The following is a 12,758-nucleotide window of genomic DNA, read 5'->3' as shown; positions in this document are numbered from 1 at the left end:
CCGCGCGCGCAAGGCACGCTGGGCAATGTAGTTCTCGGGGGCCGCACCACTCGCTCACGCCTGGCGCAGCCGTCCGTCTTCTGAACTACACATCCCGGCGGGCGCTGGGGGCGTGGCGCGCTGGCCGGGAGAGCTGGTTTGTCGGGCCGCCTCGGCCGGGTGCGGGCGGCGGCGGGGTTTGGGGGGCGATGGGTGGCCTCTTCCTGCAGATTCCCGTCCTTCGGGGAGTGAAGAGACTGGATGGGAAGTGCTATATGCAAGGTGTTAGGCAAAAGGAATCAGGCCAGGGCAGATATAGGCTGGAGGAGTTGCCCACCAGAAGCTTTGTGTTGAAAACAAAGTCTTAATTCCCTGACCCAAGCTGCGGTGAGCCAAGGTGATGGTGTTGTCTGTAGGATCCTTAACCTTTTAAAACTCACTGCAATTTTCACAAATGATACACATTTAATAATATTACTAACGGGACCCGATTTTATGTTCTCATAGCTTGCAAAGCTAAGGAGTTCCTAAAGGATAGGAAAGGAAAATTGTGTTTTCAGAGTGAGTTATTAAAATAACTTGAGAGAGAAAGAAAGAGCATGAGAGAAAGGGAGAAAGAGAGCTGACAGAATTACCTCCTTCCAACACATAAGGTCTTTATTTCTCATTATCTGATTAAGCAGGTGGTATGTTAGGACAAAAGAAACATTTCCCAAAGTAGTTCAGTGTTTACCCTCTTGACACACAAAGAACCTCAGTGAATAGAAATTATATTAATCTGCTATTATTTCTAAATTACTCTATCACCTTAGAGGACTTCCAGGGTTTTTTTTTTCTTAATATCTTTTAAAAGTACCCTTCCAATGATTAAATGCATGTATAATTTTCCATCCTTCTTTTCTTATGAAAGAGTTCTAGTGATGTTCCATTCCTCTCCAGGTAGAATGAGACTGTGAAAATTAGTGATATTTTTCCAAGAATCTGTGTAGGCAGTAGGTAAAATGGCAAGCTGCCCACAAATCACATTGGAGAGACTCACATCTGGCAAGTGTAGTTAGCTGTTGTCTGTGTTAATAAAAAGGCAATCAGAAAGCAGAGATGATCCCAAGGCACAAAAATAACCATAACATGGGTGGTTTGCTTGGTAACTTTTCTATGAATTTCCTTGTCATCACTCTTCAGTGTTATTCCTCCTACTTACTAGTGCACCTTTCTTTCTTTCTTTCCTCTAATAGTTGCTAACTATTCACTCTGTAATTATAAAAAGAAATTAAGCTGACAAGAGTTTTACAAAGCAGGAATGAAGGGAGACTTACCAGAGTTATACTAGTTATTAAACTGGTCGTGCAGCAAGGCAAGAAAAAACTCATTAATTCTGCTAAGATTGCATAGGCATCTGGATAAGCTTTTGTTTGTTACACAACCTATGCTGCCATATCTGACTGCAGACGTGAAATAGAAATGGAGCACTGTTGTTGTCTTAACTTTAATATGTTGTCTGGCTCCTGGCCAAGCCTGGTTTCGTTATCTGCTCAAAGCAACAAAAAAATGTCCAGTACATTTGGGAAGATGCTGAGTCTGTGATGAATCAAGACTATGTTCTCATGCTGGGTAAATATTGAGAGTAAGGCTTAAGTTGAATGCTTTTCTCACAGCACACTATCTCAGCACCACTATTCTGTCTGCTTTTCCTATCAGGGATGACTGGTGGTGGGGAGCCTTGTGGAAGCTACAGGGAGTGACTGTTTTAGAGCTCACTTGTCAACAGCATTGGTGTATAAAGGGGTTGCAATGATTTGACGAGGTCTCCCATCTCTGTTTTTTCCACTGAAGTCAAATACAACTCCTCTGACCTGAGAGACAAAGGGGAAGACGCCCAGCTTCATGATTAGCGCCCCCCTTACATCACGTGAAAGCATAAATGCCACACTGGCTAGTGAGGTAAGGAGAAGGAATGAAGGTAGGGGAAAAGCAAAGTCTTATGAGTCTTTGTTTCCTTCCAATCTTCAGGAAATGCATTTGTTTACTTTGAATCATGTTCCAGATTTTTTTTTTTTTGTGATCATGAGACTAAAGTTATGCTATCTGTAGTTATTTATTTATTCTTGCTAGAATATTTATGGTATTTATTCTTGCTAGAAAGGTTCTTTTCTCAGCATGAACGTGGGCAAAAATTCAGAAAAGAAAGTTTTAATTCTGTTTCTGACATGCACTTTGGGCCAAATTTCCAGTTTGGAGGAAGATAGGTCAGCTGTGTTTGTAGGTTCAAAGATTAGATCAAGCATTTAGAGTTTGACTCAATGATTCTGCTGGGTCCCTTCCAACTCAGCATATTCAGTGATATCAGTGAAAATCCTAGTGAACCTAAATTCGTTAACAATCGAGTACTCACTGATTTGTTATTACACCTTGTTTGTTCAACTATGACAAAAAAATTTTCTGGCGTAACTTCAAGTGGCAAAATGGATACGAGAGTCTCACAGCATGCACCCATAGACACAGATATTAATGGATGATTACTTCTGGAATTTTGTGTAGTAATACTTCTCTGGTAGTTTTTTGCTTCTTTTTTCCTTTTTTAAAAGAAAGAGTCACATTTAACAGGAAAGGAAACCAAATCTCTCCATTATCCAATTAGGACTCTCCAGCCTTTCTGACAAGTGCCCAGGTTAGCACATTTTAGACAACACAGGCATATTTTTTCAGAACTTGTGGGGAATGCTGACTCAGGATAAGGCAAAACCCACAAGGCGGTGAACTAATTGTGAAATGTCTTGGGTGGAAAAATGACTTCCTGATCCCTGCAGTAGCTGTCAGTGCTTTGAAACATGGTGTTTGAATGTCTCATTGGACTCCTGCCTGCAAGAGAATAATATTAAGTGTCTAAATATAATTTGTAATATCTACATTTATATATATATACACACACATATATACTGTGAACTCCTGTTCCGAGAGATACTGAATAGTGCCTATGTAGCTGAAAAACTGCAGTGAATTTCTAACACATTGAGCTGTTTGAGCTGACTGAGATGCAAACTGTAAACAGATAGTAAAAATGGCTGTAAGGCCATAATTTTGGGAACATTTATGCAGCTTTATTAACCTGAGGCTTTATAAGCCATGTAGACTTTTAATAGCGTATCTGACTGTCTCAAAATAGATGTGGTTAATATCAAGTCTACCCCAGACTGTTTTGACATAATCCCTGGAAAATTACTTTTGATGGAAACTATGTTATGAAAACTACTGCAAAATCCATTTTCATAGAGTAGGCTGCATGGTCACTTCTATATCAAAGTATCTTTGTGTTTGGGAACCAGAGATATTTCCCATATCGTGGTGGGAATATATTGAAGTCTTGCAGTCAGGTAAACCCAGCCCTCCTCCTGCAGAAACTTGGAAAGGTTCTGGCAGAGACCCAAAGATTCTTGGACACATCCATCCTCATAGGGTTCAGCACATCCAAATTTCTAAAAGCAGTGCAGTTATACCACTAGAGGCCAGAGGAGACATCTGGAGTGGTTTGGTTTTACCCCTAATTTTTATTCCTGTTTTATTCCTGTTACAGACCACTTTTGGCTAGCTGGCAGAGTAATAATGGAGCAGGGTTGAACAAGTGCCAATTTAATTTCTACACAGTTTCAATGCCATATTTTTGAAGGTGAACAAAGACACAGGTACAGAGAATGAAGGGTACAAATGTGCTATAGAATCTGTACCTGTTACAGGACATTAACCATATTAATCTACAGAAATGCACTTGAATGTCCTGTTTGTTTAGCTTAACAGCAAAACTTGGTTTTACCAAGTGCTTACAGCCAAAGGACAGTGAGTTCCAGAGCAATCCAGTGCATGGTGGCATTTCGGTAGGCAAGGATATAGAAGGTTCATAGCATTGCAGAGGGTTTATTTGTTTAGGGAGATGTCCAAATAGATCCAAATAAGTTTTTCTATGCTGCCTTGCATAGCAAGGTTAAGAAAAAAACAGTGACAATTTAAATAAATCAGATGTTTTTGCTGAAGATTATCCTGTCATTTTCCCCAATTATTCTTGACATTTCACCCATTCATATTGTGATCTGAGTTAATAATGGAAGAAAACCCAGCTCTTGTTGCCTTGTTTATTCTTTGTTCTCAAGGAGATAAGCTGTTTATAAAGATAACTTATTTGTTATTTAAATCACTTTTACAGAATTTGTTTGTTTCCTTGTTTGAGTTTCTAAATATATTGCAACAATTGTGATGCATCTTTGAGATGTCTATTCAATTCACTGTGATTTGTACTGGAATTCATTCCTAAATGGGCACAGGTGTTGATAGCTATAATATGCTGGAATGAGTCAAAACCAATAAATGCCCAATAAAGGAAAGACGAAAGAAAATGCACTGAAAACAGCTCTTTTAGGATGTGATAAATAGGCACTTTAATTCACTACTTAATTAGGTATATAGCGCTGAAGATATGTCTGGAGCAACTACGTATTTTGAACAGCTGAACATGTTAGAGTGTAACTTCAATCACTGCTAATATTTTCAAGATCATAAACATTATTTTTAGAATTAGCAATACTATTCTGAATATAATAACTTTTGTTTGCAAGCTGTTCTGTAGTTCACTAAAGCAACATTTTCCAATACTTTTGTAAAAAAAAAGTTCATTGGTAGTCTATGAAAACAACTTGCTCGCTTTCTCATGTTGCACAGAAATTTAATGCTAGAAGAAGATATAGGAATTCTGATGTTGCAAAATCAAAAGTCAGTTTAAGCACTTCCTTTGTGCTTTACCAGGAACAGACACTTTGTTATCCATTTCTTGCACAATGCACTCTGCAAGCAACATCTCCTGAAGCCCCGTCCTGACCTCTGGGTGCATTTCTGGTGGGAATGACATGCGGGCCAATGAACGTGTGAGTGTTATGGTTAGTGATTCCTGAGTGCCAGTGTCTGTCCCTTGGAGTGCAAGCTTTTTGCATTGTGCCTTTCTGTCAAAAGAACTTTGTAGTTGCAGTGGAGGTGCTTGGATAAGGCAGTCAGGTACCTATCAAAAGAGGAAGGTGGTCAACATTCTCCCAAGGAGTTCTCAGGAATCCCATATGGGATCCCATATGAACTGATAACAAAGACAAGGTTTACTGTGTGCTAAGCAAACACCAAGACTAAATCAGCCTCTAGGATTTGCATTATCTTCAGAGAAATCTGCTTTTATGTTAACATATCTGGTTGCATTTTAACCATATGTTCATAGGCATAAAAGTGATACTGATAGACAGAAGATTGATACTGCTGATGTGTGAATAGGTTGTAACTCTGGCCAGGGATATTTGTCCTTAATATTTTACAAATATCTGCCCTTAGTATTTTATGCTCCATGTTTTTAGAGATAAAAGCAAATAGCACAAGATAGAAATTATCAACAAATGCATATTCAGTTGCCAAAACTCCCTGATGACAGCTGTGGCACCCAATACAGGCATGGTGCAGCAAGACACAAATTGCAGAGTCACAGAACAGTGAAGGTTGGAAGGGACCTCTGGAGATCACCTAGTCCATGGCAGGGTCACCTAGAGCAGGTGACACAGGAATGCATCTAGGTGGGTTTTGAATATCTCTGGAGAGGGATATGACCTCGCTGGGCAGCCTGTTCCAGTGCTCTGCCACCCTCAGTGTAAAGAAGCTCTTTCTCATGTTGAGGTGGACAAAGTTGTTTAGAAACTGGAGTGCATGGGTAGGGCAGTGAGGTGTTGTGTGCAGCTTCAGGTGGGTCTGGAAAGTGGATTTGTACCGAGTGTCTGGAGCGGCTGTGTGGGGAGTGCAGCCCTGGGCAAGCAGGCAGGTGGGCTCCCCAGGGGCTGCTCCACTGCCTGTGGCACAGTTTGGAGGGCAAAGAGAGGGGGAAGGAGCCTGGGACCAGCAAAGGACCTGGGGAGTGCTGGTCAACAGCAGCTGGACATGACCCAGTGTGTGTCCAGGTGGCCAAGGACAGTGGCATGCTGGCCTGTGTCAGCAATCGTGTGGCCAGCAGGACCAGGGCAGTGATTGTCCCCCTGTACCTGGCACTGGTGGTGCCACACCTTGAATCCTGTGTTCAATACTGGGCCCTTCACTAAAGGAAGGACATTGAGGTGCCACAGTGTGTTCAGAGAAGGGCAATGGAGCTGGTGAAGGGTCTGGAGCACAAGTCCTGTGAGGAGCTGCTGAGGGATGTGTGGTTGCTTAGCCTGGAGAAAAGGAGGTTCAGGGGTGATGTTATTGCTCTCTACAACCACTGAAAGGAGGCTGTAATGAGATGAGTGTTGGTCTCTTCTCCCAGGCAACAAGTGACAGGATGGGAAGACACAACCTCAAGCTGCACCAGGGGAGGTTCAGGACATCAGGAGGAATTTCTTCACAGAAAGGGTGATGAGATTCTGGAATGTATTGCCCAGCGAGACAGTGGAGTCACCGTCCCTGGAGGTTTTTAAGAAAGACTGGACGTGGCACTTAGTGCCATGGTCTAGTTGACGTAGTGGTGTTAGGTGATAGGTTGGACTCGATGATTTCAGAGGTTTTTCCCGATCTAATGGAGCCTGTGATTCTGTGACCCAGGCGGGAGCGGCTCGTCTGGGACTCCGCAGGACTCCATTTCCCAGCGCGCCCCGCGCCGCGGCGGGGCCGGGAAGATGGCAGCGCTCGTGTCGCCCTTGGCTGCTGCGCGCTGCCTGCTGCGAGCTCTGGGGCGCTGCGCCCGCCCGCTCCCGCCGCGCAGAGGTCAGTGCCGCCGCCACGGATCTCCGGGGCTCGCCGGGCACGGGCTGGCGACAGGCTGCCGGGGCACCGCACGGGGGGGAGTGGGCACCGCACGGGGAGAGCGCCGAGGAGCGGTCTCAGGTGCATCTCTCCCCTCCCCGTCGTGCTGCGGGTCTGTCCCCGGCCGAGGGGAGGTGGGTGACGGTGCCGGGAGGGGCAGACGGCAACCGCCGGGACACCCGCACTCCCTGCCGCTCTTCCATGACCTCCCGGTGTCCTCGCATTCCCCGGCCTGGGCTTGTTCGCGACGCAGCCCCGGAGGGAACCCGCCTGGCGGGGTGGCGCCGGGAGTCGGCCCCGGTCCCCTGTGGGCCCCGCGAACGGGGCCGTGGCTTCCCGAGTTTGTGGTGCCACTTTCCCCCTGGGAAACAGGGCTTCGGTGCGGTGCCTGGTTAAAGCCTTGGATGCACTCGGCGGGTGCTCCGGTGGCTGCCAGCGCTTTGGCCGGTCTCTGGGGTGTCTGAGGGAGTCTTTTCCCTTAAGGACCCTGCGGTGTATAGCGAACCACAGCTGTGCTCTGTCTTCACAGCCTTGCTTTGAAAGGCAGTCCAGTGCAAAAATTTAAGGGGTTTTGTTAACTCGAGGATTAGGTTAGGAGCAGAGGTCTCTTTTCTTTAGTGAGAGCTCTTCGTCCTCTGCCAGTCTGGCAAAAGTGTGAGAATTCAGCTGGTGACAGGTGGGTCACAGGACTGATAAATGTTCATATCCATAGATTATGTTGTGATTGTACAGTATTTATGCATCCTAAGGAAAAGAGATAAGCACTGCAATTAGTACTATAGTTGTGTGTGTTTTATTTGATATTGGGCAAACATTTGAACTCTATATAGTTTGTTTTTTATAACCAACATATTAGCATTTAGAAAAAGTTGTCAGAGCAAATCCAGTAGCTTTCACAGTTTTTCAGCTTCCATGTTAAAGAGAAGGTAGTCCTTGTGTGTGTTGTTTGAGGACATCAAACTGCAGGGATGGGCAGCCTTCACTGAATTTATTTATAATCTTTGTTTGCTGAGCACTGGTTTATAGTATTTTATTTGTTTTTGTGATTTGCTTGCCACAGTTTTGTACCTTTTCCTTAGTTAAAAGACTTGACAAGTGGTACCTGTGTAAAGTTCCAATTTCACTGATACACTTCTCTTGTCTTTCCCTACTTTCATCTGTAGGTCAGGTTGATAAGTGGGGTGTGCATGGAAAAAATGCAAGTAATCTTCTTTCAGAATAATGTATCAGGCATGTGTGCAAAAAGCAGGATTCTAGTTCCAACTCATGTTTCTCTAGAAGATTAAATACGGTTCCATATGCTGCCCTAAAGAATGGCCTGCAGGAATGCTTTAGCCTTCAGTGATTCATCTAAGGGCATCTAATGAGACAAAAGTGCAAGTCCTTGTCCTTATGTCAGCTCCAAACTGCTTCTTCTGGTTCAAACTACTAATTTCAGCAAGTGTGGGGCTTTTATGAATTTTACATGATATTGGCCAAAACTTTCAATTTGTGCAGATAACTTAATGTGTGTATGCCCCCCCCCAATACTGTTGGTTTGATTCTGATTTTTTAAGCTTTCTGTTAAGTACTGGAAAGTAAATAATTTTTTCAGATTACCTCCTTTTACATTCTTGTCGTTAATCATTGTACAATATTTTGAAAGGAGCAGTTGTTTATTATAGGACTATAAATGTATTTTAAACTTTATACCCAGCACATGATCTCTTTCCTAAGAAGCTTATACGACAAGTATTTAGGTTTATTCATGTGCTTAACTTTAACACGTGTGTAATTTATCCAAATCTATGTACATCATGGGGCAATTTACCTGTTTGAGACTGATTCTGCAAAGCCTCCATATATACTTTATAAAAGATGAGACAAGAGGATATTATTATTGTTTACAGGTACTAGCATTAAAAAAATTCCTTTCTGATCTTTTGCTACCTTTGCTACTTTTTTCATGCAGGAAAATAACCTTTGGAGCTACAAGACTGTACCGTTGCCCTTCCTCCTCACTGTGGTGTCATCCAAGAAGGAAAGACTGCAGCAGTTCTGTTACCAGCTTAATCTTGAGTTTAGGAAGGTCTCTAATACCACCATCTGTCTGTTGATGAAAGTGTCCTCTGACTTCCAAGTCCTCTTTTTCTGTCACGGCAGTTGTGTTTCATAGGCAGTTTTAGCAGCTTTACACTAAGAGTTTCAAGGTTTGAAGCAGTTTGGCTTCATTGTGACCCAAACTAATATTCTGAACTTCATCTTGGATTATTGAAAACATGATGGTTTTTAAAAGTTGGTTTCTCTTAATTTCTTTTTCCTCTCCTTACACAAATTCTAGTGTTTGTGAAAACCTCTTAAGGCAGATTGTGCTGGCAGAGCAGAAATGAAACAGATGTGATCCTTGTACCTTGCATTAACACTGATTTATCAGAAGCTATTCCAGCTTCTTGATTATGACTGTCAGCAAAGGTGGCAGTTGAGTGGTTTTAGGATACTTAATTTTTGTGTAGTTGTAACCACAATTCTTGTGTAGTGGTAAGATGCAGTTCCTGCACAGCTACTGGTTGGAAATATTGTTTATTTTTAAGACATCAGTAATTAACCATATAGCAAAGTGGAAGGAGGAAAATGTTAATTCTCTGTCTCTTATCTTGGTTACCTTTCTGTGCTCTTAACCTCTTGGCTGCTGTCATCAGGATCAGTTTTGATATGCCACAACCCAACTTCCATTTAGGTTTGTCTTCTTGCATAAATAACTCTAGTGCCTGCAGCTTTCATAAGCTGTGTCATTGAAATTTGCATGCCTTTTTCTGTGTCATCTCAGACATCAGTTTTACATGGCAGTAGAAAAACTCAACAACACACTGATCAGTTTTCCAATTTGCTGCTCTTTTCCAGAGCAGGAAGTCCCTGGACTTAAGAACACTTTTTTTATTTTTAGGTAGGCAATTATCTTTGCAGTGGTAAATTAATGTCAGTTTTCTGAATATGTCTTAAGTCCCCCACTTGAAAGAAATTTTTCTTAATTACAGATTGGCATTTTTTTAAAATAAGTTCTATTTGTCTTGATGAGATTTTCCCCTTTGATTTCTTTCCTTTTTTTGATATATCACAGTAGGTCTTCACTGCAGCTGTGTCTGTGATCCTTGAATGGGCAAGCAGAAAGGCAAATGCAAAGAGCTAATTTTAGGGTGTAAATAAAGCAAGGTTATACTCATATATGTATGTTTTGGGAACAAGAATTTTAGAAAAAGGTGCACCTTGGTGTCAAATCTAAAGAAGCAGAGAATGTCAGGTTAAATGTGGTAACATCCAACGTTGTTCCACACCCTGCATGTAGGAAAGATAGGTTGTGGACAATCATATGTCCAGTTTTACACTGTTGTGTGTAAAATTAAGTGAACAATGAACTGATGCTGTGCTTTTCTATAGCTGTATTTAGAACACCACATAGGTGAAGAAGATGCTTTTTCTGTATGTGACACTTAGAAACATCAGAAGGGAGCTAATAAAAATTGAGTAGCAGTTTCTGTAATACAAAGATTAGATAGTGAAACAGTAAGAGATAGATGAAAACCCTTATTTTGCAATGTGGAGAAGAGGGCTGTAGGACTGCAATTAGTGCACCAAATCACGGGTGATTCCTGTAGTTGAGTGATTGATTTTGCAATCTGTTCCACAAAACGCAGGTTAGAATGGAAGGTGCACATTATTTTTTTCTGTCCCAGAATAATTTATCACTTGTATAGCTGCTTTCTGTTGACTTATCTCTAAAATCCCCACGTGTTCTTCAGTAGCATCTGCCTTTGTTTTGCAGCTACAGGTGTGAGGTTATCACTTAACCAGTTATTGGGTGTCTCCTGGTAGCGTACTACAGTGTACCCTCATCATATTGAAATGCCAGTGTTCAGTACTATTTTAGGAGAACAGTGAGTGATTTGTGCCAGGACACCCACTGTGGCCACTTGGGCATAGTCTCCATCTCTGTCACCTGTTAATGACAGAGTGTTTCTTCCACTGCCAGAATGGTTAGATGTGAGTACATGTAATCTGAGACTAACCCCATGCTTCTGAGCAGTCCTACTGGTGTGCTTTGTCCATGGCCAGGAACATCGTGAGCCACAAACCCTTCCTTAACCCCTAAATTAGCTTATTTTATTTTTCCCCTTTGATCCTGTGGTAAGTAGTAGGAATTCCTGGATTTATAGGTATAAGGTGACACACTGGAGATCTTGGAGCTGTCAGCTTCTGCATATTGCAAAGGCACAGATAGTTCAGAGGTATGGATCACAGGACTGAGTTGACTTTATTTGGGAGTGGAATGGTGGAAAACAAGATGAAAAAATTTTGAGAGATCTGAGCAGCCTGGTCTAGTGGAAGGTGTCCCTGCCCATGGCAGGAGTGTTGGATCTAGGTGATACTTCAGCTCCCTTCCAACCCAAGCTATTCTATAACAGTGTGATATATGCCTTTTCCCCTTCCCTTTAGAGGCAGGTCAGGTTTTGCTGCCCTGTTCCTGACAGATTTTCATCAAACTTATTTTTAAGATTCACCCCACACCTTTGTAAGTTTTGCAGCTTCTAGACTATTAATTTATTTCACTTGCCTTAGTTACAGTTATTAAGATATGTGTATAAATACTGTTTCCTTTCATTTTCTCAGTACCCTGTATGTATCTGGAGACAGCTATATGTTTTTCTTCTCTACAAGTTTTACTCAAATTTTTGCAGTAACAGACTTGGAACTCAGCTTTCTTTATGTGATGTCTTTAGATTGGGATGAGTTAATTACTCTTAATTTAAAGCAGCAACTCAGTTCCTTCAGGAACAAGAGAATTTGGTGCAGTTGCTGGCTGCAGATATAAACAGTGACTGTCTTTATGGAGAAGCTGTTACTTGCAATAGATAAACATGATTTGATCTAGTAGTTCAGTTTTATCCTTCTCTTTTCTAATATTATATCTTTCTTATAACTATTTAAAGCTCTTTTTCTTCCTTTTATGGCATATTTGTGGATTTTGACCCATATTTTAAAAAATAGTCCTTAAAATCTCCACTTGCTCTCCCATCTGGTTCATACTTCTTGTAACATATGATGTGAAAATTGGAAAATGTCTTCCAGGGCAGACTATACCAGTATTGCATAGAACAGGGGTTTTTTTTTCCCATGTGTACTCTTTTTGGAGTACTGGTGTGTATTTTATTTTAGTTTATTTTTTCCTCTAATAATGTTACAATATTGTCTCATTGTCAGTTTGTGATCCAGTGTACCCTTGGATCCTTTCTTGCAGGGGTACTCTTTGGCTGGTCATTCCTGAATTAGGTCATTCCTGAATCATTCCATCTCCTGAATTAGTTATTTCCTCTAAATAACATGCTTTGTCCCTGTTGAATTCTATTCTATTTGTATTAGATTATTTGCCCAGTTTTTCAGAATTTACTTGCCTTCCAGAGTGTCTGCAGCTCTCTCCTAGTTTTCTATTATTTGCACTCCCAGTCCCTGTACTTTATTTTGCCGTATTGTGGCATGGATGGAAATTCAGGGTTGCACCAGGATGAGATCCTGAGCCCTCTCTGAAACTCTGCTGCAGATATACACCTAGTTTAACTGAAATAATTATTCATTACATATCCTTTTTCTGGCTGTTTTGTACCTGCTCAAAAGTACTTTCACTTGCAACTTTCTTTCCTACTTTATAGATGGCAATGCTATGTGACAAAAGTGTTACTACAATTAACATGCTTTTCCTCTACCCATTAAGCATGTTGCCTGATCAGAGAGGAAAATTGGTTGATCTTGTATTGCTCCTGAGGAGCTGATACTGCCTTTTATTTGTTCTGCTGTTACTTTGTTAAGAGCTTTATTAAAAAGAAAAATCTTGTAGTCGTTCCAATGTTTTCAGGTGTTCTGAAATTGTGTTGACCTTTGAATTTCTGGATTTACCTTTCTCTCCTTTTTAAAGACAATTTTTTTTTCTCATTTTCCTAGTGTTTTTGAATCTTACCTGC

At 41.6% G+C, this 12,758-nt stretch overlaps 1 protein-coding gene across 1 annotated transcript in view; it reads left to right on the top strand.

Annotated features, from left to right (window-relative positions):
* Positions 1-6,600: 6,600 nt before the first annotated feature.
* AFG1L (AFG1 like ATPase) overlaps positions 6,601-12,758 on the top strand; it is a 56,764-nt gene continuing 50,606 nt past the window's right edge. The window contains exon 1 of the mRNA XM_085056209.1: positions 6,601-6,729. Coding sequence (XP_084912335.1) covers positions 6,642-6,729 — 88 coding nt within the window. The 5' untranslated portion in view covers positions 6,601-6,641. The remainder of the gene's footprint in view (positions 6,730-12,758) is intronic.

The sequence above is a fragment of the Lichenostomus cassidix genome, chromosome 3 (assembly GCF_008360975.1).
Source record: "Lichenostomus cassidix isolate B80296 chromosome 3, HeHo_3.0, whole genome shotgun sequence".
NCBI lineage: Eukaryota > Metazoa > Chordata > Aves > Passeriformes > Meliphagidae > Lichenostomus > Lichenostomus cassidix.
Note: the sequence above shows the minus strand (reverse complement) of the source record. Positions and strands in the feature narration are given on the sequence as shown.